The 26,595-nt window shown below is 41.2% G+C and overlaps 3 protein-coding genes across 3 annotated transcripts; 1 reads left to right on the forward strand and 2 right to left on the reverse strand.

Annotated features, from left to right (window-relative positions):
• Positions 1-1,294: 1,294 nt before the first annotated feature.
• Positions 1,295-16,254, reverse strand: cd109 (CD109 molecule). The gene is made up of 33 exons (XM_026341870.1): positions 16,184-16,254; positions 15,026-15,195; positions 14,910-14,938; positions 13,707-13,943; positions 13,408-13,533; positions 13,237-13,276; positions 12,994-13,075; positions 12,820-12,913; positions 12,308-12,446; positions 12,064-12,173; positions 10,843-11,082; positions 10,096-10,197; positions 9,878-9,940; positions 9,480-9,653; positions 9,096-9,248; positions 8,526-8,615; positions 8,096-8,162; positions 7,900-8,005; positions 7,425-7,542; positions 7,022-7,135; positions 6,388-6,606; positions 5,793-5,934; positions 5,465-5,641; positions 5,096-5,177; positions 4,759-4,987; positions 4,169-4,340; positions 3,768-3,958; positions 3,177-3,329; positions 2,715-2,780; positions 2,441-2,577; positions 2,065-2,221; positions 1,886-1,988; positions 1,295-1,485 (listed from the first exon to the last, which is right to left on the reverse strand). Exons 1-33 carry the CDS (start codon positions 16,252-16,254, stop codon positions 1,295-1,297), a joined length of 4,344 nt encoding a protein of 1,447 aa, XP_026197655.1.
• Positions 16,255-16,742: 488 nt separating this feature from the next.
• Positions 16,743-19,870, forward strand: naa20 (N-alpha-acetyltransferase 20, NatB catalytic subunit). The gene is made up of 6 exons (XM_026341727.1): positions 16,743-16,852; positions 17,516-17,540; positions 17,790-17,880; positions 18,291-18,426; positions 19,177-19,322; positions 19,496-19,870. Exons 1-6 carry the CDS (start codon positions 16,800-16,802, stop codon positions 19,579-19,581), a joined length of 537 nt encoding a protein of 178 aa, XP_026197512.1. The 5' UTR covers positions 16,743-16,799; the 3' UTR covers positions 19,582-19,870.
• crnkl1 (crooked neck pre-mRNA splicing factor 1) lies at positions 19,782-26,572 on the reverse strand. Its single transcript, XM_026341726.1, has 14 exons — positions 26,401-26,572; positions 25,574-25,726; positions 25,251-25,342; positions 24,991-25,149; positions 24,445-24,611; positions 24,158-24,336; positions 23,831-24,001; positions 23,463-23,654; positions 22,370-22,429; positions 22,181-22,261; positions 21,486-21,725; positions 21,203-21,304; positions 20,730-20,978; positions 19,782-20,303 (listed from the first exon to the last, which is right to left on the reverse strand). The coding sequence occupies exons 1-14, from the start codon at positions 26,446-26,448 to the stop codon at positions 19,914-19,916; spliced, it is 2,283 nt and encodes a 760-aa protein (XP_026197511.1). The 5' UTR covers positions 26,449-26,572; the 3' UTR covers positions 19,782-19,913.
• Between the last annotated feature and the right edge of the window lie 23 nt (positions 26,573-26,595).

Raw genomic sequence — 26,595 nt, forward strand, 5'->3', positions numbered from 1 at the left:
ATTATCAGTCCAACAACCTCATTTTTATCAGACACTCAGCAAAAAATTAAGTCTCCTCACGTCTCTTTCCCTGATTCTCCTCTGATTCTCTGCATTGTCACATTCTTCTCAGCTCCTCTGGTCCGGCTGCTGAGTGAACCCACATGGCTGCAGCTGCTTCACTCTGACTCATCTCTTTAGTCCAAAGCGCTCTCTTATATATGGAAGCGCTCTGCAGTGCACGTGTCCACCGAGTGTCCCGGACACGTAGTGCAGCTCTGCTCTTTGGAGGAAATATTTAGCCTCCGCGTTGTGTTTATATTGTAACGAGATCTGAAGTGTGCTCTCAGGGTCGAGTCCCGTTTGGTGGTTTTGATCTGTGTTGGCTGTGGCATCCAAAACGACCCAGACGTGTTTCTCTGTTATAGTCAAAGTGGGAGTTCTTCCTGCTTGTTTTTCGAGCTTGAATTGCTGCTTGGTTGATGTTTGTGTTTCGACTTTATGGCACAATTGAGATGAAGGGAACCGCTTCTAATAACCACAAACCCAAACCATATGTTATTATGGCAAATACTTGTATCTCTATGTAAAGTGCGTTTGATTTCTGTTCTATATAAACTCAATATTGAGTTGTCTGATGCAGATTTAAAGATTTAAACTAGTAATCGCACTACTCGTGCTGACTTTTTGTCTGAGGAAAGGTGACCTGCAGGGTGTCAGCTAGATGATAAACTCCACCTGCTGCTGTGATCCACATGTGGGTCAAATATTCTCTGCTCGCTGTTTCTCAACTCTCCACTGGACGGTTCAAGCTGTTCATCATCACAGCGGCTTTGAAGTTATGACGCTGTGTCGTTAACGTTTATGCCTCCATCACTTTGATTGTCACAGGGATTTATTGTGCTCTTACACCACGAGGCGCCTGGCTAAGTATGCAGATCCACGAGAGTAAATCTTTCAGGTTGATCAATCGGTGCAGGAAACACCAGGAGGCTGCTGGTGTCCTGTGCCACAGCTGGTTTGAAACCTGGGGTCAGGACCCGGCGGAGGGGCCCTGACCCCATTTTAAGACAGAAAGTCTTAAAATGGGACACAGGGTGGGTTCAGGAGGAACTCATGTAACATAGGTGAAGAACAAAAGAAAATCAAACATAGATTGAGTTTCACTGTGTTAAGAATTTGCACCTTTATTATTATTATAACAGACATAATGAAGGACACTATTATTTAGAGGAATCCTAAAAAACAGACCCACTTTACAGAAACGTTACAGCTGAACCTGACAAATTTATACATCTAGAGCTGAACATTTTATTTACATGCTGAAGACACTGGTGAGCAGAGCCGGTATTAAACTGGTCAGCAGAAAGGTCTGGGTGCTCTGAGACGCAACACTGATCTCATCAGTGATACCTGCTTTACACTGGCTGCAGTCGACGCCACAGAAGGAGCAGGTGGAAATGGAACTCCTCCACTTGGATTCATACGTCCTCACTGTCCTTCGTCCTGAGAGGGCAAGTCAAAGGTTCAGCAGGTGGAAAACAAGTGAAATGTGTGAAACATCTCAACATTTATTATAAAAGACCAGTAGTGGAGACTCAAATACTGAACATACAGTGGCAAGAAAAGGTATGTGAACCTTTTGACATTTTGACAAATTAGCACAGAAAACCAGAAACCAGAGACACAAAACGACTAGGGACTAAAGAACCACACTAAAGGAGACACAAAATCAAAAGAAGTTAATCAGAATGATCATAAAGAGACTAAGAAAGATGGAAAGAGAGAGTATAGAGACAGGAAACAGCTAAACGAGGGACCAAATGACCATAAAGAAAGTTAAAGCTGCAGCTTTTACATGCGCCCGGGGCCTGTTGCAGCACTTGCATTAGGTCCATGGACTCACTTGGTTCATAATAATCATAGATGACAACAGCTGCTTCCTGGACTTTGGCGACCTTGTACTCCAGGACCAGAGGAATCAGCAAACACATCTCGCTCGTCGTCACCTGGAAATATTTATATTTCAATCTTTCTCTTCACGCACAGAAACAGCAGCCAGACACAACATAATGTGAGACTCACAGAGTCCAGGTACAGGATCACTTTCCCCGGCTGGGTCTCCACCTTCTTCACCACGTTGTCCGTCTTGATGCCGTCCGGTGACAGACTGAAGCCGCTCAGCAGACCAACCTCCATGATAGTCATACCTGTCGCTGTCAGACCCAGATCCTCAGACAAACTGCAGAGAGCAGTTCAATTAAAGAAATAAGTAGATTTATTAAAATAATCAGAAGAAAATGCACGATTATTATTATTATTATTATTATTATTATTATTATTATTATTATTTTTATTATTGGTTTTTAATACGTTAGTCTCCGGTTTTATTGTTGTTGAGCTACTGCTGATCATGCTGCATCTCGCCGCATCTCTATGTGGATGAGTGTGAGCAGCTCACCTGCTGCAGATAAACAGATGTGCTGAGTTCATTTCTGCGTCATACAGCTCGATTTTCAGATTAAATGCTTCGCGTTCGCCGGCGTCTCGTCTCCTCCTCATCAGCTCCTTATTCCTGATGTTGTAAAACACGTTGAGCTGAGGGACGAGAAGAACGAAGGATAAATTCTCTGCTTTGTTTTACAGATGACTGTCAGCTCATTGTAATAGTTACTGAAGTCCATTAGCTCATGTCAGTCAATCTGTGAATTAGCCTCTTTTCATCGTCACGGTACCTGAAACACAGCGAGTCCTCGGCCCTCTGCGGTCACCTGAAGCTGCAGCTCCTCGCTGGGCTCCAGCTGAAACAACACAACAAAGAAGAAATAAGCTGCAGCCTCCAGAATGTGGATTATTTGGATCTGTCTGATTTTCTTTGTAGATATATGACAAGTGTTGAATCTTTTATTAGACTGATGATGATGAAAGGAATTCCTTCTCTTCTCTTCCACACATTTCTTTCCTGACTTAAATTCCTATTTTCTGGTCTGATAAATTACTTCACTTATGGGGCACAAGCCAAATATGTTTGGATCCAACATGAAACACTTTAAGCCAAACTGCACCCAGAGGATGAATCTTTACATTTTAATGACGTCTCAGGAGAAACTTGATCTTTTATTTTGGGCAGGTCATAGCTCGTTCATGGTCTTTGAATCACACCAGCTCACACAACCTCATGTTTATGTATCGGTTACCTGCTGACTCTGGTGAAGCAGGTAGTTGTCCTGCTGGATGTGGAAGGCGGCGACGGTGATAGAAGAGATGTTCACCGTCAGCATGAGGTCAAAGTCGTGAGATTGCCCAAGACCTGCGAATGTGGACAAAGCCTGCAGAGCCACGATTGTGTCCTGAGAGACGGGAAATGAGATTGATTGCACATCACATCTGTGCATCTGATCCAACCTCACACATTTGTTCTAAAATATCGTCTTACACTTCACTCGTCCATGAGCTTTAGCTTTGATATTCGCTGCTGATTTCCAGTTTACAGCTGGATGTGAGTGTTGTTTCGTGCTGTATCTGCCGTGTTGCATGTGTGTGTTTGCAGATCAATACAGGAGAAAATCCTTATCCAATGAACTGTAGCTCAAGCCGCTGAGTAGTAGCAGTATTTATGACAGCAGTGTTTGTGCACAGGTGAAACCTTATGATGCAAACATACATACGGAGGTGACACAGCCTCTGAGGGGAATTTCTGATTTCCCATGAATCCAGTTTGTCAAAATAAAAATCTTTCTTTATCAGCTTGATTTGCCCTGTACTCGATTCTGTTTTTGAATTCTCACCTGAGTGCTTCCGAATCCTCCACCGTGGTTTCGCTGTTGACTGAGCCACTTCATCAGGCCAAGGCCCTCCGTGATGTGGTTCAGTTGGTGCGCAGAGAGCAGCACGTAGGACGCCAGCTCGATGTCTGCAGTGCGAGGCTGCCATGACGACGACAGCCCACCGTCTGGGGAAGACCACATCGGCACTCCATCTACTCACAGACGACCAAAAGAAGAGACACAAACTTGATGAGTGTGGAAACTACTTATCAGACTCCATCGACTAGTGGAGGCTGAGATTGTAAAAAAGATTGTTAATGAAAATCTGAAAAACCTTTGCTTCAGGTAAAAAATGGCACATGAGCTCTCATCTCCAGGTACAGGAAAGAGATCTAAGGTAGAACTGCCACCTGTTATCTTACCTCTCATCTCTGCTCGTCCAATCAGATCGCTGAGCGCCCAGTTGGCGCTGGAACTGGGAAACAGAGCCAGAGCGTAGGTGAGCAGACCGAGGCTGTAGTTACTGGACACTCCCAGAGCCAAACGGGTCTCCAGGAAGATCAGAGCTGAAGACACCTGGCTCTGATACTGAACCTGACAGACAGAGAACGGGGCAGCAGTGTGGTTTTCATCAGCTCAGCTCAATGGCATTTATGAGATCATAAAGATGCAATCTGATGAGGCAACAGCTTTGGAACTGAAAATGTTTGTCTTGTTAGTTAGTTAGTCCAGATTTCACTTTCAAGTTTTTACGGACAGCTCATTAAGATCAAGCTTTATTGATCTCTGCAGGGAAACAGATATCTACAAAAGAGTCCAGAGAGCTAGAAAACCGTCAAACAACTGGATGTGTTTCCTCCATGTGGTTGGAGAGTGCGAGTCTTTTGGAGAGAAACCTTGGCACGTGTCCTCGTCCAAAACCTAATCTGTACTGTACAGTTCTGGCTTTGGGTCTTTTCGTGACTTTTTTTATCTATCAGTGCTACATGCTACGTGATTTATTGACTCTAACCCTGATATCGCTGTCTTGCAGCAGAGCGATGAGGACGTAGGCTGTGAGGGACACCGGCCCATCCAGACCTCCCTGGAGCTCTGTGTGGATGACTCGGCCGGGCTCCACAAAATTCCCCTCGGCCCCCTGCTGGGCTGCTAACCAGGCAGACGCTTTGTGCAGCACAACTGCGTCGATGCTTATAAACGTTCGCGCCTGCAGGAAACACCTCAGCACGAAAGCAGTCAGCCTGCGGAGGTGGAATTCACTTTATCAGTGTTTCTAAGAAGCTGAAACGTGCTGCTGATGTTTTCTGTTCACATTTTAAAACCATTGCATGAGCTGTTTTATAACACACCAGGTGCTTCCAGATGAGTCTTGGTCTCCGAATGCACTGAAGGAGCCGTCTGCTCTCTGGTAGGAGAGCTCGCGCTCATAACCTGAGGAGGACAGTAGAGATGCCAAGTCATCAGCTGGCTTCATACTTGTTAGAAAATCAAATCAGTTCTCTCCTGAGTCACTGATGCTAATTAAACCTGTGATGACATGCTCTCGGCAGAACACTAGGGGTCCCCGTCACTGCACAAAAACTATACAAACTCAGGTTATCCTGTGAGTTCACACTTTAAACTGAGTGTTATATACAGTAAACAGATCATCTCACAGCTAGTTATGAATATGAGCCAGAACTTAGTTCCTGCTTCTACCTGGTTCTACCTGGTTCTACCTTTCATCATGTAGTCTATGGCCCTCGCTGTGGTCTCTGCGTCCGCCTGTTTAGTAGCTCGTAGATACTGGAGGATGTAGATGCTTGGTGCAAAGTTGATCATGTTCTGTTCGCCGCAGCCGTACGGCATCTGAATCAGAGAGTCCAGGCCGCTGATGGACGGGCCGAGGAGGTCACCTGCATTACCATGGAAACCACGAATCATGAACACACGGAGGTATCACCGAATGAAACGGTGCTGATCTGTGTTACTGAACATGTTAGTTAGGAATCTGTCTCCTGGCAGCTCCATAACTCAGAGTTGGTTCTCATCAGTGTGTTTACATACCGACAGCTGTCACGGACACTCTCCTGCTTCCCTCCACAACATCTGCCGGGAAGGTGAACGAGACGTTTTTGGAAAGTCTCCACTGTGACGGAGAAACCTCGAACAGCAGCGAGGTGGAGAACGACTGCTCCAGTCCTTCAGCCTGTAACACCAATGAAAACCAGACAAACAACACAGAACAACAGACAAAGCTATAAAGCCGCTGATGTGGGTCAGCCAGGATTCTTCTGTGTGCTCTGCTGCCTTTGTAGAGTCAGAGCTTCGAAGGATGTGGCTGCTGAAGTAAACAGTGTTGTTCTGGAGCACATTATGAAGCCCACTGAGGCACCTTTACATATGATATACAGTAATATGTAGCTAGTTTTTCAAATTTTTTATTTATGAATACTCTTCAAACCACTGATCAAGTTGTTTTATGCTGATGTAAAATACCTTAAATTGTGTCTGATGCTGTGTGAATGAAGCTGACTTGACTAAACCTTTGTGCGTCGTAGTTCCAGATGTAACTGAATCGCTCTCATGTGTCTAATTCTCGAGTGGCCCCGTCCCACCCCCATGATTTAAATCTCTCTGTTCATGATTTTTCTCACAGCACCTTCACAAGCACTGTCTCGTGGACCAAGTCGGATGCTGTTATCGACTGGGCTTTCACAGAGATGGGGACCTCTCCGAGGATTAGCGGCTTGATGGGAATGAGGACAGACGTTCCTCTCTCACTTTTCACAGACACCTGACGGACGCCAGGCATGAGGGGCTCCTCATATTCTGGAAAGACAAATTCAAAGGCGTCGCTCGGTATTACCGTCACCGTGACCTGAAAACAGAGACAGAAAGGATCCACCCAGATCACGTTAAACAAAACACAAAGAGTGGAAGGAAAGAGAAGACGCCTGCTGTTGTTAGAAGAACATCTCTTAGTACACTGACTCTCCCTTTGTGATTTCAAGAGGTAACAGAACAGTTGTATGAGTCAATAAAACACAATATCCAACATCCTTTCTACAGTGTATCTACAGTGACCCACAGTTCACCCTCTGCTTTATAAGCTCCTTTCAGCCCTCAGTTCTCTGCCACATTGTGCTGTTTCCACTTACAAACCACGCTCCAGCAATGTTCCTGACCTGCCTACATTGCTACCTGTACCTGACCTTGCCTTAAACCTTACACCTGGATTTGTATGTCAGGACGTCCCGACTGTCCCAAAGCTGTGAGATGAGGAGCAGACTGACCTCCAGGTGCATTGGGAGGTAGTTGAACAGGACGACCTCCAGCAGCAGCTCCTCTCCTCGGATGACGTAGGTTGGCAGATTCAAGGACAGGAAAAAGTCCTGGAATACTGTGAGCTGCAGGAAGATTAAATTCAAACTGTTGTACTGTTTCATCAGGGATTGACTACACAAGCAGGACAGGCTACAATGCAAACAATACAAGTTTAAAGCAGAACAATTACGTTTGTTTACTGAGTTCAGATTATCACTACTGTTACTATAAAAACACAATGGAATGAGTTTAAACAGTTTAACAACTGAAACAACACCAAACAAAACAATAAATTAAAAATATAGAAGGTTTCTTATGAGTATTATTTTTATCTTTAAATCAAAAAAATATCTGAAACGATGTACTAAATACCTCTGCTGGCTTCTCTATGACACCGAGTCCGAGTTTCTCAGACATGACAAAAGCAGTGGCTGTCCATGTTGTGATGCTGTCTGGCACAGTTAGAGTTATTGCTGCCTCATTTGAAAGACTGTGAAACAAAAAGAAATGTTAATATTAAAATGGTTCAAAAATATTCAAATTGGCTTGGATATAATATTAAAGTCAGCTCATTTTATAAATGGAGCTATAGACATCAGTGTTTACTTGTTAGGTTGTACTAGAATAGGGTGACATCATCTGCATACAGATGGATTTTGTAATGCATCTAAAAGTTTTATCATGAAAAGGAAGTCATTAACTAGAAATGGTTCTTATTCTTGTTCTCTCGAGTCCATGTAAATATACATTTAATAAACTAAAAATGTTTTTATCTCATCTAACACAAAGCAAAAACAGTCTAATTTAAATTCAGCAGCAGAAATTGAAATTATTTTTTCTGAAACACCCTGTGTTGATGTCCGTCCAGATCCAGGTCTCTGGAAAGTTCCAGCGCTCTCGTGGCTCCTGTTGTTGATCCATACGCTCAAAAGGATGTTTATCAAACCCTGTTACTTAGAGGATGAGTGTCAGTGGCAATAGACAATAACGTTAAGTCATGGTAAATGCAAAGCTCTGGATCGAGACTGCTGTTTAACACTTACCCATGTCAAACCATGGTGGCGTCATCTTGTGCAAACTGGCATCAGTCAGTGCCACAAGATCACTCGACTGACAAAGACATACGAACAGTGTTTCTTTAGAAAGTTTAACAGACTGTTTATCTTTTGTCTTGTCTCCAACATTTATTTAATTAAGCTACATCCATTTCTGGATGTACACTGTGTTAAAGAAAATACATCAGAAAAACTCAGTGCACACTCACTTATAACAACACCCAACATAAATCAGCCAGAAAACTCAACACAATTTTAGCATTTAGCAATTATCCTGCAATTACCAGATGTAGAAGATTAAAACGCTCAACTTTAGGAGAAGCTTAGAGCTAATTGTTAACAGGAGTCATGTTTCCTAATACTGAATCAACATAAACTGCTGTATGTGGTGTGTATATACTTTTCTGAGGAGGCTAACCTCAAAGATGGAGTATGGATCTCCCATTGTCATGGTATAAGAGGAGGGACCATTGGTGGAAACGCTGTACTCTTTCATTTCCTGCAGCACCTGTGAATGAACATCAACATTTTCAGAGAAACGACTGTTACAAACAACAAAAAGCATTTATTGTTAAAACTCAGTCTGACAAAACTGGAATAAGACAGTTCATGGTGCTTCACAGTGAAATGATACTGGGGTGAAAGCAGCAGATTGAGTTTCATTGGTGTTACACAGAATCAAAGGGGGCTGGAGAAATATTCCTGTGAGATATAACCCCAGGGGCCCTAGGGATGGTATTCACAGATCACATGGTGGGTTATTGTCAGTGACAAAGTTACTGGACCAACAACTATCCTAAAAAGAAAATGGGACTCAAGGGTCAAATTGAAGTCAGCGCGAAAAAAATCCAACCCAGTCTACTAACAATTTTTTTTGAGGTTTAGATCCAAGTGAGGGGAACATGTACATATATTTTGGAGTCTGACAAATATTGGACAATAGAATAAATTTCAGTATGTGAAAGGCAGTGACTGGCTTTGTTCTCACCTTCTCCTTGGTGATGTCGTTCTGTGACCCCATCCACTGCGTGACCTTGTCAACCACCAGGATCCCGACCAGAGAGCCAGGCTCCGCCACAGAGACCCTCAGGGTAACCTCATCAGCTGGCCTCTTTAAGATGCTGCTCCAGCTAAGAGACACCTGAAAAGCACAGGTCTGAAGGGTTTGACGGATTCTGATGGTCTTTTAAAATCAAATTAGATACTAATTGATGTTGGTTTACTTTCTTTTTAATTAGTACCACTTGTTGCCTGTTTCCACTTAATACAGGAAAATCTACTAAAGTTGCTGCTGTAAATAAAGCTAATAATCTAACTCCACTAAAATCCACAGGATTTAACCATGTTGACACAGCCACAAACAATAAAGCACCTGGTTTTGTAAAGTTTGGGTAACGGGTAGCTCGATCATGTCGTTGATGATCTCCCCGTTGGACAACACAGTGAAGACGATGATGCAGGCCAGAGGAGACCAGGAGAACTCTGGGACCAGAGTTAAAACACTCGAGACTTTGCCAGCAGAAACTAACTGACCTCTGGATTTCACCTGCACACAGAAAACAGGTGTAAGTTATTTTTCAAAGTGCAAACTATATTCTAGTTTTTGTTTGTCACAGTGTTATTTCACTTCTTTCATTTTAAAGTGCAAATTGAAAAAACTGGAAATGTGAACTCTCTAATGTAGATCAGGTACATTTATTCTACAGATGCAAAGAAGAATGCAGTATAATAAATAAATTAAATGTGCTTTAAGTATTAAACATTTCTTACTACGTAGTGAAGCACAGGTTTTGGAAGATTCATTTGAATGTTCAACACCAGGGTTGAACCAACCTGAAGGAAGAGAAGTCAGAGATGTTATTTCACCACAGTAGGAGTGGTGGAGCAGGTATGTTAGTGTAAGTACATCACTGAACCCATCATACATCCAGTTTTTACTAGTCTTTAACAGCATTACTATCCTTGTTCATTTTGTTCTTTAGGTTTACCTGAGCAGGTGTGGATGGTTTCTCGATTTGCAGGTAGTATTGACTTGGGGGTGTGTAGCTTCTCTGCAGCTGTAGAGTGTCTTGGCTGTCCTCAAAGGAAGCCTGAAAAAAAAAAAGAAAGCTGTGTTTGGAATCTACAGCTGACTTAAGTATTACAATGTCTTTTCAGTTGATCTATTTCACTACACATTAGGTTCAGTTAAATTCCTATGAATCAGTAATGAGGCATCATAGTCAGTTAGCGTCCCTTTGCCTTTGTTTGGTGTAATATTGAGGAGCACTGTTGTTACTATATCCTGTTAATCTAATGTTGCTGAACATGAAATTAGTTAAACTATGAACAATAACAATAAACTAATTATTCAATATAAATGTTTTTTTAAAGACGACCATAAGGACTTCCAAACTCCAAATCTGGCTTTTTGTTTCCCTTCTACGCCGATGATACAACACTTTACATTTCAGTGAATTCCTTCATCCACTGAAGATGAAACTTGCATTAAATATTACCTGTGTAAAATAAGTTAGCGTTTAGATTATGTACTTAAATAAAACAAAGGACCAAAACCACAAATCAAACTATGGCAACTGTGACTCTATGTTATACATCTGTATTAGATTATTATATACTCTGTATATTTATATAAAATGAAGCATTATCAGTTTTACAAGTTGACATGAAGCTAGGATATAAAATCCTGCATGCTGACATTAAAAAGTATAGAAACAATCTGTTTGGTTACTTACATCAATAGTGAGTGTTTCAGTTTCATTCATTACAAAGATGTTGAAGGGTATGACTCCATCTGCAGGGACAGGAAGCTGCATTTCCTGAGGTGCCATCATATCTGGAAGTGACACGTTTAATCTTAGAGGGGGCATCGTCCATCCCCACAGATCTGACTTCTGCTGAGTCACTGATACTTGAACAGTTTTTTGCTGATCCTCCGTGGACAGTGGCTGATCGTTGTATGTAGATAATTTCAGCTGCAAAATAAAAAAAAATTATCAATGTGATTTTAAACTGAATGATAATTGCAAGAAAATATTTCTAATAATCAATATGTACATTTTACAAATAGTCACGGCACAAATAGAACCTAATACCTAAAACGCCTCCTAACCAGAACAGCTGTGGCCTCAGATTGGTTTAAGTCCTGATGATGGGTAAAATCTGGTGAATTACTTTTTCCCCCTGATGTTGAATTGACTGTTTTGGATCGTTGTCTGTCTGTATGGTGACACCTCCCACAGTTAGTTCTGGTGCATTTTATTTTTATTTATTAATCTTTAATAATCTTTAATCAAGCTACCATCATCAGTACAGATCAGTGAACCTGTTCCAGAAGCTGCAGTGTTTCACTGCTTGTATGGTTCAGATCAGGAGCAGCTCTGTTCTTCCTTCACACTTTGGTTTTCACATAAGTTAAGCAGATGTTAATCTTGGTCTCATTAGTCAAAACATTTTTGTTCCAGAACTTTGGCCTCATTTTTGTACTTTTCTGGAAAGTTCAACTTCACTGGTTTCGTGTGGTTTGGTCTGTTAACTGTTACCTCTCTGTCACCTTCTCCCTACTGTGTGGAGGTTGTGCATTGTCTTTGATTGAGTTTCCCTCCTTTTGCAGATATAAATAAATTTCTTTTACAATAAAATGTCACAAATAAAACCCAAGGCTAAAACCACGAGTAGCCATTTAGAGCTAGCTATTGGTTCAAATCAGTGTCCCAGGACGCACCTGGGCAGCAGGTGATTGACTTTCTGTCAATCACATGTCCCAGTACTAAAATGATACCACTTATCATTTTAATCCAACACACTGTGTTCTGTTGTTTGTTGCTGTATGAAGGTGTAATGACAACAAATCAAATGTGAAGTTCACAGAAAAAACAAATGAACTAACTTAACGGTTCCAGTTCCTCTGGACACAGAGTTATCAAAATAATAATAATAATAATATAAAAATTTACCCTGACAGTGAAGTCTGCAGAGGGCCTCAATATTCTGGGATAGTCATCAAAGGAAAGTTTATATCTTTGTTTTGCAAGTGACACCTTTTTGGTACTTCCATATGTGAGACCTGGAAGATGAGAAGCATTAACAGTTGAGTCCGAGCACACGTCAGTAATATGTTAATAATATACAAACCAAAATCAGTATCAATGAGTTCTAATTGACATCTATATATAAACCTTCTACAGCCGTGTAAATTACCTGTGATGTGTTCAGTCACATTAATTGAAATCACTACAGACTCGTCGTTCATGTCTCCATCGTAAAAGATCATATCCAGAGATCTTGTGTTTATCGGGTAATCAGGAACTTCAAACTCCAAAACTTCAGTCCCGTCGATCTGAATCAGGACAACACTTAGGTCATTATGGATATGTTTCATAAAACATTACTGTGTTAATCAATCAATATAATGTCAAAGTGCTGTCCTGCCTCCTCAGCTCCATCTGCTGTTGTTGTTTCCATCTCTGTTCCTGTCACCTGCTGTTTAGTGTCTCATCATCACCAGTTCATCAGTGTGTGCATGTAGTGTGGATATAAATCCACTGAACAGCTAATAAGAATTGACCTTTACTGGTCTCGTAAAGACCAGAGACCACTATCAAGTGAAGGAGGATTTAATGCAGCCTTGTTTTAGCCACCTCAATAAACTACCTAATCAACTGGCAGCTCAGTATATCCTGCAAAACGTAGCTTTGAAAAGCAGTACACACCTCTCTGTCTTCATCGTAAACCTCCACGGCACCACGAGAGTGATAAAGGAATGTGATGTTCATGTGTCCTTGAACAGGTTTCCCGTACGAGTACCTGTGGATGAAAACACAGTAACAACACCACAACACAAACATGAACCGAACAAAGCCTCAGTGAATGGAACAGAACCTCACTTTGCTGTGACGAAGCCCGACAGAGTGTCTTTATAGTACGAGACATCCGGAGCATTTATCACAACTTCAAATTTGGGCAACACTGCAACCAGACACAAAGAATTTAAAGGCTTATATCTGCAAAACATACTGATAATAAACATGAAGTGATTGTGTTTAATGGATTTAATGGATTCCAGACTGAAGTTAGAGGTAGTGTTATCATCAATAAGCTTTCATTGCTCATAGAGAAAACGTACATACCATAATGAGCCACGTTGAAACGCTTCTCACTATTTACATTCTGCAAAACAGATTAATATGACAACATGATATGTTCACTGACACCTTAAGACTTTTTTTTACAAGTTTCATCCATAACATCCACAGATGTCGTTGCATTAGCTCGGTAAAGTACATGTGACATCAACTTACATTGGATGTAGCGACAATGGTCCATTCACCCAGAGGAGGGTTTTCAGACAGCTGAAACTCTTTGGACACAACTCCAAGGTTGCTGTCTGCAGCCAGCCACTGTCGGAGCAGGTTCCCCCTGGGATCCTGGATCAGGCAGAACATGGAAAATTGAAATCATTGTCCAGTGGCACCAGACGAAGGTGGTTCCATTTCGTCTTTTAAGAAGTTATTATATTTGGGTTTTAGGGTTTCAGCAACATGTTTTGTTGGAAAGAGTTCTGAACTCTGATCTATGTGCAGGTTGATGTCAGACTCACTTTGATGATAATATCCACTGGACTGATGTAGGGTTTCCCTTTGGGGTCAATGGACACAGCTCTGATCTTCACCACCTGCCCCGGGACATAGTGAAGTTTGTCTGTCTGAAGGAAGGTGGAGTGGCCTTTGGAGTAAAATTCCAGCTCCGTTAAGTTGGAGAAAAGTTGGACTTTGCCCACATAACCTTTGACCTCCAGGATGTACAGGTACAAGTAGTTGGAGTTGTTCTCGTGTGTCTGCAGGTGTTTGACATGGAGAGTCAGTGTTGAATGGAAGTAATTCAGGTTCTGCAGAAAGCCGGAACTAAACAATGGACTAAATGCAGTTGTTGGGCCTGTGGTTCCTTTAGTAGACCAGTTCTCTACCAACCCAGGGGACCGGGGGTTTGGTTCCCAGCTCCTCCTGACCACATGTTGAAGTGTAACTTATAACTCCAGTGAAGCTCTGAATCTAAATCTGCTCAACATGTGTCTGTTTTTATACAAAAGCTTCAGTTCACACTCGTTCTGCTGTGAAACCATCTGTGTTCTTGGCTCATTCAGCAAGAAACTTTTCAGAACTGATAATAGAAAATATAACCAACAGCATCCAGACGCACACAAACATTCAGGTCCTTTAGCAGGAAGTAAGCAGCTGCTTTAACGTATTTACTTTTGTACCTTCTCCATTTATCTGTTCTTATTTCTGCCCTGTGCTGGTGCAACAGTGGAAGTTTCCTACTTTATCTTACTTTCACCAAAAACTTTATCTTCCTTGTTGTTTTTTTCCTATAAAATAGTTTGTTTTGATGTTTAGTGTTTTCTTAACTGACTGGAGGTCAAAGGTTGTTCGATACATCACACACGGGGCTGAAATATGAACTAATCACATGATCTAATCTTTTTAATGATGAGCAACCGGGATTCAGGAAACAAAGGAGTCAAACATCACTTGTGCTACAGATGTTTTTGATTCTCTAAATTCATCCCATTAACAGAAGCACAGTGGCTTTTGATAGCAAAACTAATTTTGCTCTTTACTCAGGTAATGATTCATTTTACTTTGAATAACACTGTGTTCTACTACTGAGCTCCTGTACAGGAGGAGCAGCTGGGGCCTGTAGATTTATGATGGAAATCTAGATCCAAAGAATTAAAAAAAAAAACTTAGAGAATCTACTACAAAGCCAGAAAGATTAGGATTTACATATATATCTTACTTACAGGTGGCAAAGTCAGCAGTTTAGTTGAACCTTTAAACAGAGAAGTTCAAAGCAGAATCAATAATTGGACGTTCTCAGTATTTAGGATCTATTACTGAGGACAAACTGATCATTTACCTCCTTTAATTGTTACAGAATTTGAGGCCAACGTCTGTTTTCCATTAAAAATGTGAGCAGACACAGCAACGGGTGAGGCGGTGAGGATGGTGACGGATACTGACAGAGGGACTCCAGGTCGAAGGACTCTGGGAGCCAGCAGCAGGTAGGAGGGTGGAGGAGGGTCAGGGCTGAAAAAACCAAACCAAAAGTCCCCAGAAACCCTCAGAAATCATAAAAATCAGAATGAGGTTTACAAGTTAAACATGTTCAGCTGAATACAGCACAGCTAAAAGAAAGATGAAGAAACATACATATAACTAGTATATATAATAATATAATACATCATTATATCAATATATAAATATTAATATAACTAAAATGTGTGAATAAGATCAGAAACAGACACAGTGACGTCCAAAGGTCTGAGACCACGTCATTAATCTTTGGTAGATGAAGCTCAATGTCTTGATCTTCTACGTAGCAGTTGACATATTTTAATCATTTTTAAATAATGATATCCATACACACAACTGAAAAGTAGAAACGCACGTTTAGCAACAATACAACAACGTCTTTATAAGTTAAACTGATAGTTCTGAAGTACAGAACTGCTGAATGTTGATATAAGAAAGATCAAGTAATCAGACAAAAACACATGAATCATGATTTTTTCTATTGACTAAATATCAGACAGGACCTTAGGTTGTCCAGATCCTGTACCTGACCCTGTACCTGACCCTGTACCTGACCCTGTACCTGACCCTGTACCTGACCCTGTACCCGACCCGTTACCTGATCCTGTACCTGACCCGTTACCTGACCCTGTACCCGACCCTGTACCTGATCCTGTACCTGATCCTGTACCTGACCCTGTACCCGACCCTGTACCCGACCCTGTACCTGACCCTGTACCTGATCCTGTACCCGACCCTGTACCTGATCCTGTACCCGACCCTGTACCCGACCCTGTACCTGACCCTGTACCTGACCCTGTACCTGACCCTGTACCTGATCCTGTACCTGATCCTGTACCTGATCCTGTACCCGACCCTGTACCTGATCCTGTACCCGACCCTGTACCTGATCCTGTACCTGACCCTGTACCCGACCCTGTACCCGACCCTGTACCTGACCCTGTACCCAACCCTGTACCCGACCCTGTACCTGACCCATTACCTGTGTGTGGTGTTCTGAGCAGCCGCAAGAACGACGACGCAGAAGAATCCCCACACCTGGAGGTGCTCCATTAGCCTGAATGAATCTCGCTCCGCTGGCAGCAGGTGAGTTTTCCTGTTGTCTTCGTACCTGCAGACCACACCCCCCCCCCCCTCCTCATACAGACCTGCCTGTGTAGGTTTACCTGAATCCCATCAAGGAGGCTCTGACTGGGTGTGTCCACGCCCAGGACGTTTCCACTGATCCTGTGAAAGAAGAAAATGTGCCTGTGATGTAATTTGCTATGACTCCTAATAAAGATGTGTTACTGCTGACATGAGGACCTTTACCTGGCTCACAGCTGCATGTTACATGTTCATATCCTCTTAATTCCTGAGAATGAAATAAGAAAAAAACCTACATTAAGATTGTTATGAACTGATTTTATTTTATTTTTTATAAAGTAAAAGACTTGTACTGTGGTTTTAAGAAGACATTAATTCAACAGCAGTGTAATTAAAATGATTAAACTATATAAGACTGTAAACATCAACACGTTGTAATTCACCTCCTGTTCCACAGGGGGCGCTACTCTCAGCCGACGTCCGAGGTGAAAGGTCACCGAGCAGCAGCCGAGATGACAACATTACGACCGTTCACCTGCGATGATCTGTTTAAATTCAACAATATGTGAGTGAAGTCACTTTTACCACCTGAGTTGGGTTTAACATTTATTTGTCTTCAGATGTCTGGTGTTTATGTGACACCGGTCTCTGTAGAGCTGATGTTGTGGTGTGTAGCAACGTTAGCAGGCTAAGCAGTGTGACAAGTTGCTAACGGAAAGAACTCCATAGAAAAAAACGCAGCATTTGGAGATTTTGTTTTTGTTGGTAGTTAGAGACACGATTTAACACACGGTCTAAACACGGTGTGAATCATATGATCTTATTTAAAAACACGGCGTATATTTAGTAAGTCACAAACCAGTTCTTTTAGTAACATTTAGACACAGTTGCCTCACAATGCCATCTAGCATTATTTAGCTAGTCTCATTCTGCAGTAAGCAATATTTTGTTAATGCTTATTTTTCTATGCTGAATTATTTTTATCAGGACGAGTATACCGAAATGATCTATAAATAGCAGCAACTTTAAGTAACTTTAATCCAAGTTCTTAACTTAAATGATCGCAGATATCATACACGTTTAACAATGAATCGTAAAATTATTCTATGGAGCTTGGGTTTGTAATTTCTTAAATTATAACATTCTTGTGAAGTACTTGTGATTAACTGATCATGAACCATATAAAAAACATTTTCAGACTAACTAATATCTGTTTTTTGTCCAATAGCAACTTGGATCCTTTGACAGAAACTGTATCCTTGACATTTGAAGCTAACCCCGTTAGCTCAGCCAAGATGATAATCTGAGATATTTTAATTCATCTTGTTAATAATCTCCCAGTTTTCAGTTTGATAGGTGCTGATTGAGCTTTATGCTCAATTTTGACTTGATATCAGTTGAGATGTACAGACAGGTGTTAATATTCACCTGTTGGTATAAATTAGTGCCAAAGTGTTTCACCACAAAGTAGAATGCAGTTTTCTTTAACCTTTGACCTCCAGTATGGGATCCCATTTTACCTCCAGTACCTTGCTCACTGGCCGGAGTACTTCATAGTTGCGGAGGCTCCTGGTGGTGAACTGATGGGCTACAGTAAGTTTAATTAAGATTTTCAGTGAAATCCTTTTCAACACCTGTTCATCTGTTTATTAACTGTTTTTATCACTTATTCCAGTCAACATGAGGAAGGACTAGTCTTCATTTATTAATATCACCCATCACATGATGTCCAGTATAAAAAAAAAAAAAAAATGTACAGGAAATGAAAACATGTTCAGAATAAAACTCGATCTGATCCTGACAGTCGAGAAGATTAAGTCACAGTAGGTACAGAGAACAGAGAAAATGTGATATCCTAAGAATGCAGGTTAACTTCAATGTTTGTCTGTGCGTCAGCTGTCACAGGAGCCACAGATTTGATCATATCACCACACATTTATGTTTTAGGGTTCTTAAAATACATTCTCACTGAGCTCATGTTCATCTTGTTGCTTTGCTTACAGTCATGGGGAAGGCGGAGGGATCTGTAGCTCGTGAGGAGTGGCACGGTCACGTCACCGCTCTGTCCGTCGCTCCGGAGTTCAGAAGACTCGGCCTCGCAGCCAAACTCATGGAGATGCTTGAGGAAATCTCAGAGAGGTTTGTAACTTTATACCCAAACCATGAGAAGAGCGTAAAGTTAATGTGATGTTGTTGTTACCAGAGAAGATGGTGGAGCATCTCACTATCTTAAGAAATGCTTCGGGCCACTTCACTGATGAAGCCTCTTGCTTCCTACGGTTCCAGTCATGAGTTTTTCATCATTTTAATTTGGTCATATTTCAACTGTGGTCATTTCTTTTTTTCTCTTTGAGTTTGATTTCTGTTCTTTTTTTGTTTGGTCAATTTGCAACTGCTTGTGGTGATTTTGTGTCTGTTTGGTGATCAGTTTGTATTCAGTATCTTTTTCATCACTATTATGTCTCTGATATTTTTGCTTGTCATGTGTCTTGGGGTCATTTAGCATCTTTTGACACAGCCCTGTGTTCAAAAATCCATCCATGGTTTTATTCTGGCAAAGTATATGTTGAATATGAATGGTAACCTTCTCGTCTTCTTATTGCTCGTATCCTGGAGGCTGTAGTCTTAGTTGACCAACTCCACCAGATTATATAATCTGTATATCTGCTATATGCAGAGACGTATTGTTTCATACTACAGACGCTGCATAGATGCTAAAATTAATATTTTACCCAGTACACATTTTTTAAATTGTGGATTATGAAGAATAAAACTGCTAAAATCTAATGAGATATTCAGACTTTTTACTGTAACAGACATTTTTCTTTTGATGATGAGCTCGACATAGAAAACTTTACAGCTGTTGAGGTTTGATGTGTTCCCTTGTAGGAAAGGTGGATTCTTTGTGGATCTGTTTGTGCGAGTCTCCAATCAAGTGGCAGTGAACATGTATAAACGTCTGGGCTACAGCGTCTACAGGACGGTGATAGAGTATTACTCAGCTAGCAACGGAGAACCTGATGAAGACGCTTATGGTGAGTCGAGCTATTAAGTTCAGAATATTTCTTCCTGTGACTTTGTTTCTGTATTAACTGTAGAAAATGACTGCGCTATATACCACACCACCAGAAGATGGTGCCATTCGTTCAGAATAAACAGATGTGAAGAAACTCAGACTCTGATTGAACTTCTCACTCTTTCTCTGCAGATATGAGGAAGGCTCTGTCTAGAGACACAGAGAAGAAGTCTATCATCCCGCTGCCACATCCAGTCAGACCTGAAGACATCGAATAACAGTAGACTGTGGCTCTCTGACCTGCTGCTCCTTTCACCCCATCCTCAGTTAGGCTGTACATAGTTAAACCATCAGAAGCAGCTGATCCCTTTTTCCGTGCTTAATAGTCAGAGAGCCACTAATTGTACAAATTTGAATTTTCTATATTATAAATCATAAAAGTTCTGCATAATTTGTTGTAAGAAATAATGCAACAGGCCAGTTTGAATTGATTTATGTGTAATGGCACAGCTGTAAAGAAAACATGGTTACATAATAAACAGTGCTCACGAGCAGTAGAAAAGTTAATCCCGGATGAACGTTCACTCTCCCGTGTCCCTGAATGTGGAGTCTAATCTTTGTCTTCTTCACTGCTCCTGTTCTCTTTCTCTTTTTTCTTTCCATCATCATCATCATCTTCACTGTCACTGTCACTCTCGCTGCTGCTGCTGCTGCTGCTGCTCTCGTTGTCGTCGTCTCGGTCGTCATCCACGTTCTCCTGTTCGGTTTCAGTCACGTTTCTGTCGGACTCGTTTTGGTTTTCAGGAGAAGCTGTAGGTTCCTCTGAGACCGGCGCTGTCTGCTCTTCAGCCGCTGGATCTTTTTCTGGAACGTTCTCGCCATTGCCGTCGACCTGCTGTTTCTTCCACATTTTGGCCATGGCCAGCAACTTGAGGTTGGGCTGGTTGGCGGCATCCTCTGGGAAGATGTAGTCGTAGTACTCCTCCCAGCCTGCATCCGACTAAAGATGGAAGGGAAGAGACCGTGATAAATACCTGGAGCTGCAACTAATGACTTTTTAATCCTCAATTAGTCTAGAGCTGTTTCTAAAATATGTAAAAACCTAAAGAATCTAATCCAATATTAAAACTGAGATAGTTTAAGTCATATATTTAGTTTAGTGATCTACAGAATGAAAAGTGACCGATCATATTTAAAAACTAAGGCCAGGTCGTTGTTTTCTTTGAATACATTTGTTGTTAAGGTAAAGATTTGCTAAAACAGCCTAAAATCTGTATTTATTTACAATCCAACATTAAGGTTTTCCTTATGGGGAGGACTTCATCTTGCTCCCTGTGGTTCTAGTTTTATGCCTTCACTATATTAAAATACATCTGTCTCCAGATGGAGAATTCCTCTGAATGACATAATTTGTATGTATCCTTACCCCGTCCTCGGCCGTCAGCTTCCTCCTCTTCTTCACCTTCTCTGGCAGCAGTTTTCTGACTCTCTCCCTGGTGCTGTCGGAGCCAAACTCCTTCTCAAAGTCCCTCCAGGACTCAAGCAGCATGAGTCGCTCCTCCTTCTCCTCACAGTTCCTCATGCTCTTGTTGGCCTCCTCGTAGATCTGCCGGCACTTCTGCAGCCGCTCGGGGCTGTCGATCGACAGCTCGAACTTAGCGTAGCTGATCCAAACCTGCAGGAGAGGAAGAGGACGATGATAATTTTTTTAAATCATTCAACTAGATTGTTAAAACTTTTTTCCCAGTAAACTTGTCTGTGCTAAATGATCTGTGGCTACTTGTAAAAATGGTTCAGTCAGGGCTACAGACACCAAGTGAGACACAGTTTCATGTCTACTTCACACATCTAGTAACATCAAAGCTTCAACTGAGCTATTTGGCTAAGTGCAGTTCTCACCTTGACGTGCTGGGTTCGCTGCAGCAGCCGCTTATAAAGGTTTCTGGTGTTTCCAAACTCTTCCTGCTCGATCTCAAAGTCGATGTAGGACTTCCACAGCACCTGAAAACACACAAATACATTGAAGTGCAATGAAGGGAAAGTAAAGCTGCAGACAAAGCTGTGCCCTTTTTATGAAATCTAATTGGTCAGAATGAAAACTAATGACCCTCAGAATCTATTTCACTTTCTTGATTTAATGAATAAGCAGTTACAGAAGATATAAAAGGACTGTATTAAAAACCTCGGGCATGTCGAGTCGCGGCTGTCCAATGGCGAGTTCAAAGATAGCGCGGGCTCTCTCGATGTCTCCCAGGATCGTCTCCAGCTCTGCAAACTTGATCCAGGTTGTGCAGTTTTCCGGACTGAACTCCAGGTACTTCTCATACAGCTTCCTGCAGCGGTCGAACTCTCGGAGCTGAAGCTCCAGCTCGATGTAACCCTTCAGCAGTTTGTTTTTTGGGCATTTACCGATCGCTGTGCCCTGAGGTAACAACAGTGAGACGGTGAGTTCCCTGTTCTTATCTTAATATTAAACAGCGATACATTTGTTTTCTAAATTAGAGAATGTAACCGTTGTTTCAACTTGTTATTTGTGCTTCGTTTTAATTTCGGATGTAATCCAGGAGTCCTGAGTCCACGTCTGACCACTGTTTGATGCTACTCTCCAAAGTTCACTGGTTGTTTCACAGGATTGTTCATCAGCTAACGGTGAGTGATCTTAATCTACACTTAATAAACTCTCTCTATGCCAAATTCCATGTCTTTACAATTGAAAATTGTTTTAAAGAACAGAAGCATATGAGAACTATTCAATTGCTCTTGACTGTAGGTCAGCTGACATCCCATGAGTCTTATTTGTGATTTTATTAAATACATTTTGATCTCAGTGTTGTTCTACTTAGTAAAACCCAAAAACTAGTTTCTGTAGAATCTTACCATGACCTTTCTGGCTCCCTGCAGGTTCTTCTCTCGTATCTCAAACTGGCCGTAGAGCAGCCAAATCTTAGCAAATGTGAACTGAAATGACAACATTAGATTACGACAATCACACACAGGAAGACACAGATACAGTACGTAGCTACTAGAAGAACAACAGTGACTCATTCCAAGAAATTGAATCATTACCTTTTTGTGAGGGATGAGGTCCAGACAGGCCTGGTACACCTGTCGTGTTCTCTCTGGGTCCTGGAAGAAAAACATGAAAACAAATGTAGTGTAGAGAATTAATTAATTCAGTGATTATGAAATAAGGTTAGTTAGACAATGAGGAAATGTTTTGTCTGTTATGTTGAACATTCTCTTTGGCTTCATCAATCACAGCGTTAAATCAAAAATCAATCCTTGCCTTCCTCTAATTATGGAAACTTCAAACCTCTGAATGTGCCATTTGTCACTAATGAATGTTAGAAATGTTATAAATAAAAGACACACTAATTACTGGAGGTTTCAAGCATGATATTCTGACACATGAGCAAAAGATGAACACATGGGACTTGAATTTATAATACAGTTATATAATGCTTTTCTTAAATAGTCCTGGTTTGTCTGCCGTTAAAAGATAACTCCTCCTTTCATGTCCAATCTTTTAACAACGCTGCACACTTTAACATCTACAGCATAGTCAGGGATGGTAGTGGACATGTGAATGACTATTTAAAATGCAGACAGTCTTTTGTTCAGCTGTAGAACGACATCAGCAGTATTCAATCAAACCACAGTGTTTTAATCTGCCTCAGAAATTTCAACCTTGAATGTCCTGGTTTTTAAATGAGTGTTGAGAAATGCATTGAAAATGATGAATTTCACACACCGCTTCCTTTTTAATGGATCATTAGTTACATTTTCACACATGGCCCTGAGTACTTTAATACACTCAAAGCTGCTTGCAAGCTTTAAAAACCCTGAAACCTTGGTGCTTGTTTATTCGGCATGATGACTGAACTGACTCTCAGAAGAGCCTTAAAGCTGTGTTAGACAAATTTCAGGCTGATTGGACCTGATGAAAACATTTGAAAATATCTGAAATACTCTTAATAACAAGTTTTTAAAGACACAGTTCGAGCTCTGTATTTGTTCATATCACCTCCAGTTAAACTTTGTCTCTCCCTGAACCCTTCTGTCATGCTGCATCACTAATCCTCTATTAGCGGTAAACACAAGCTGCATCTAGTTCAACCAACATACAGCAAACGTATCTGAGGATTGTTCTGGGACTGACCTTGACCTCCAGCTCTTCGTACAGCGCGTAGTTGATCCACAGGTAGATGTATCGTCTCCAGTGTCTCTTTTCCTGGATGGGGGGGATGTTGGCGATGGCTCTCTCATAAATTTCTCTCACAGTGTCAGAGTCTGCGTCACTCTCCACCAGACGAAGATAATCAAACCATGCGTCGTAGTTGTGTGGGTTTGCCTACATACAAACAGAACAAATGAAGAATTTATCATTCGTTTAAGCCACAAGTTTTCATCTGAATAAAATTTAGAAGCACAGACTTTAAAGTTTCTCTTATATTGCCTATAATAATTTTCCACACATAGCCAGGCCTGATTCTTTAAAGCCACTGATGGTTGGTTCGTGATATAAACCTTGACTTCCTCCTCGTACTGGAACCTCCTTTTGCTGACAATTACGTCCTCGATTCCTCTCCGGTCTCCAAACTTCTTCTCGAACATTGTGTAGTTCTTAAAGAGCTCCTGCGCCTGACTTTTAGGGATTCTGTCCAAAGCGTACTTGTAGATCACCCGAACACGTTCAAACTGTGAAGGAAGACCAAAATTTTAATTATATAAGAACGAATAGTTTATAAGGCAAAAAACACTTTCACAATCTAAAGTAAAAGATATTTTAGTATTTTAGTCAAATACCTATGTTCTTCGGTAATAAGAATGATTTTGTTAACAGAATGCACAAACCTCTTTCTGTGTCTCCTCAAACTTGGCAAAGGCCACAAAAAGGTTTTCATCCACATGTTCTTCTCCAAAGAACTCCACTGCCCGCTCATAAACCTTTCTGCTGTGAGCGATGTAACCGTGCTTCTCTTCAAACCGAGCATACTTGATCCAGTTCTTCACTTCGGGGTGAACGATGACAAGTGCAGCGGAGTTAAGATGATTTTAAATAACATTCTATAGTTGTAAATGTTGCTTAATTAAGATAATTCCTCAGAACACAGCACATGACAACACCAACAAAAGGATATATTGCTCATAAATGGTGCGGGCTTTGTCCACCTCCTTATAGCGCAGCTCAAAATTGATGTAAGAGTGCCAGGCCTGCTCCTCAGGCTCCCACTCCATCCAGCGCTCAAACACCTGCCTGCAGCCAGCCACATTCCCCAGCATCTCCTCCATGTAGGTGTACTTGTACCTGTTGGAATGACAAATAATCAATCATGAAAAAGCAGAATAGATTTAAATTCCACTTATAACAACCAGTGTCAATCTTCATAACTCATTAACGGAGTCATTTTGTCAGCAATAGCAGCAACACTGCAGATTCTCAAATGCAAGTCATTCAAGGACCTTTATGTAATCTCAAATTTACATTAAAACTTTCGAGAGTTGTTTCCCCCACTGCCAATAAGGTGCATACCTAACTTTACACAGTGGTTAACAACTTTTGAACAACGCCAACGTTACTTTTAGGATTTTGTTCGGTATTTTCTCTGTAATTAAACACCTTTTCAAAAACCTCAATCTGCCATCAGGGCTCACATTGCAATATAATAGATCAGTGTAATTCCTACCAGAACTGGTTGACTCGTGGGAGGATGGTGATGGCTCTGTCCCAGATGTTGCGGGCATGGTTCACCTGGCGGCTCTTCATCTCCATCTCGGCATACTTCAGCCACAGTGCAATGTTGCGGTGGTCGACGTCCAGCGCTCGCTCGTATATGGAACGAGCCCTGAAACCAGAGGAAGCAGCATTTAGTGAAAAGAGTACAGCAGAGACAACACGGAAAAATAATGACTCAATATTTTCTAATATCATAAATATAGACAATACCTCTGGATCTCCTTTAGGCTTTCCTCCCATTGTGCGTATTTAATCCAGTTACTGATTACAGTACGATTTTTTCTGATGTTGTCCTCAAACCCCTGAAAGACACGAAAGTTAAGTCCTCTTTTGTTCCTACTTCTAGGTTTATTAAGGATTAAACACACATACCAGTCATATAACACTAATTGTACTAAAAATACTAGGGAGACTATGAAGTCAACAGACTTTTAGGAATAACTAGCTGATTTCAGTGATATGCGTTGATGATCACACTCTTGAACAGAAAATGCAGCAATGCTCCAGAGATTTGATTAATTATAAGCACTCACCTTCCTCTTCCGCAGCTTGTAATCATTCAACTCCTCCTCATCTGTGATCTTCTGTTTGGGTGGTGGTGGCAGAAGTTCGAGCTCCCTCTCTTTGGCTTCCCTCAGCAGCTGCTCAGCAGTGATCTGTACCTCTGCCGGTGCTTTATTTTTCACCTGAAAGAACAAAACAACTTCCTTTAATATGGGAAGCAAACTTTAAATCGAACAGTCATCGATAGCTGCACTGTGGGGATCATAATGTGTACAAAGTCGTATAACTGTTAAAGCCCCATCCCAGGAACTGCTCATTTTGGCTCCTATCACTTTCACTGAATTATTGGATATACACTTAAAAGACAGCAGAATCCACCGATTACATAAAACATTCATAATAATGACAATGAAATACTTTATTCATGTCTGTGTAAAGTAGGTCTTTAAAAGACTATCAAACTTGTTCAAATAATCCTCAAAAAAATCAAAGCTGCTTTAACATCTACCAGTACTTTACTCGTAAACAGGAATAGTTCCTGTCATAGAAAATAAAAACAAAGATAACAGGTGATAGCGTTAACGTTAGCTAGTTAGCCTACAGTGTTATTCGAACTCATGCAGTGTTCGTCTGCAGTGTCCAATAAACTTGTAAATGCTTTAAAGTAAAATTATTTTCATCTATATTTACACATTTACGTATGAACTGGACTGTGTGATTAAAAGTCAACAGAAGTGCTGTCTAGCTTTAACGTTAAGGTTTGTACCGCTCAACGTTACCGCTGTCCGTTAGCACTAGCTAACGTTAGCCTAGCCTAACCTCAGCTCATGGTTCTTAGATTGTTTTGTTTTCTTACCTTCGCCACTTTCGGTATCCGCTGTTTCCCTGCCGCGGTAGAAGCCATTTTGACAGCAGGTTTTAAAGAGGATTTCTTTACAAAACTTTGTTAAAATACTTCGACAAAAACAAAAACTATTACAAAAAACGTAACGTTTCAGTCGCATCCGACATCAGCCGCCATAACAGTACCCAGCATGCCCTGCAAATTCCC

Source organism: Anabas testudineus, chromosome 24 (genome assembly GCF_900324465.2).
Source record: "Anabas testudineus chromosome 24, fAnaTes1.2, whole genome shotgun sequence".
Taxonomy (NCBI): domain Eukaryota; kingdom Metazoa; phylum Chordata; class Actinopteri; order Anabantiformes; family Anabantidae; genus Anabas; species Anabas testudineus.

Coding starts and splice junctions, on each gene's coding strand:
- cd109 (XM_026341870.1), bottom strand. CDS start 16,254: ATGGAGCACCTCCAGGTGTGGGGATTCTTCTGCGTCGTCGTTCTTGCG. Junction 15,196..16,183: donor GCTCAGAACACCACACACAG/GTAATGGGTCAG, acceptor TGGTTTTTTCAG/CCCTGACCCTCCTCCACCCT. Junction 13,534..13,706: donor CAGTGGATATTATCATCAAA/GTGAGTCTGACA, acceptor TGCCTGATCCAG/GATCCCAGGGGGAACCTGCT.
- naa20 (XM_026341727.1), top strand. CDS start 16,800: ATGACAACATTACGACCGTTCACCTGCGATGATCTGTTTAAATTCAAC. Junction 16,853..17,515: donor CTGTTTAAATTCAACAATAT/GTGAGTGAAGTC, acceptor TTTGTCCAATAG/CAACTTGGATCCTTTGACAG. Junction 17,541..17,789: donor TGGATCCTTTGACAGAAACT/GTATCCTTGACA, acceptor TTTGACCTCCAG/TATGGGATCCCATTTTACCT.
- crnkl1 (XM_026341726.1), bottom strand. CDS start 26,448: ATGGCTTCTACCGCGGCAGGGAAACAGCGGATACCGAAAGTGGCGAAG. Junction 24,612..24,990: donor CCACGAGTCAACCAGTTCTG/GTAGGAATTACA, acceptor TCATTCCAACAG/GTACAAGTACACCTACATGG. Junction 24,002..24,157: donor TTGAGGAGACACAGAAAGAG/GTTTGTGCATTC, acceptor CTTCCTTCACAG/TTTGAACGTGTTCGGGTGAT.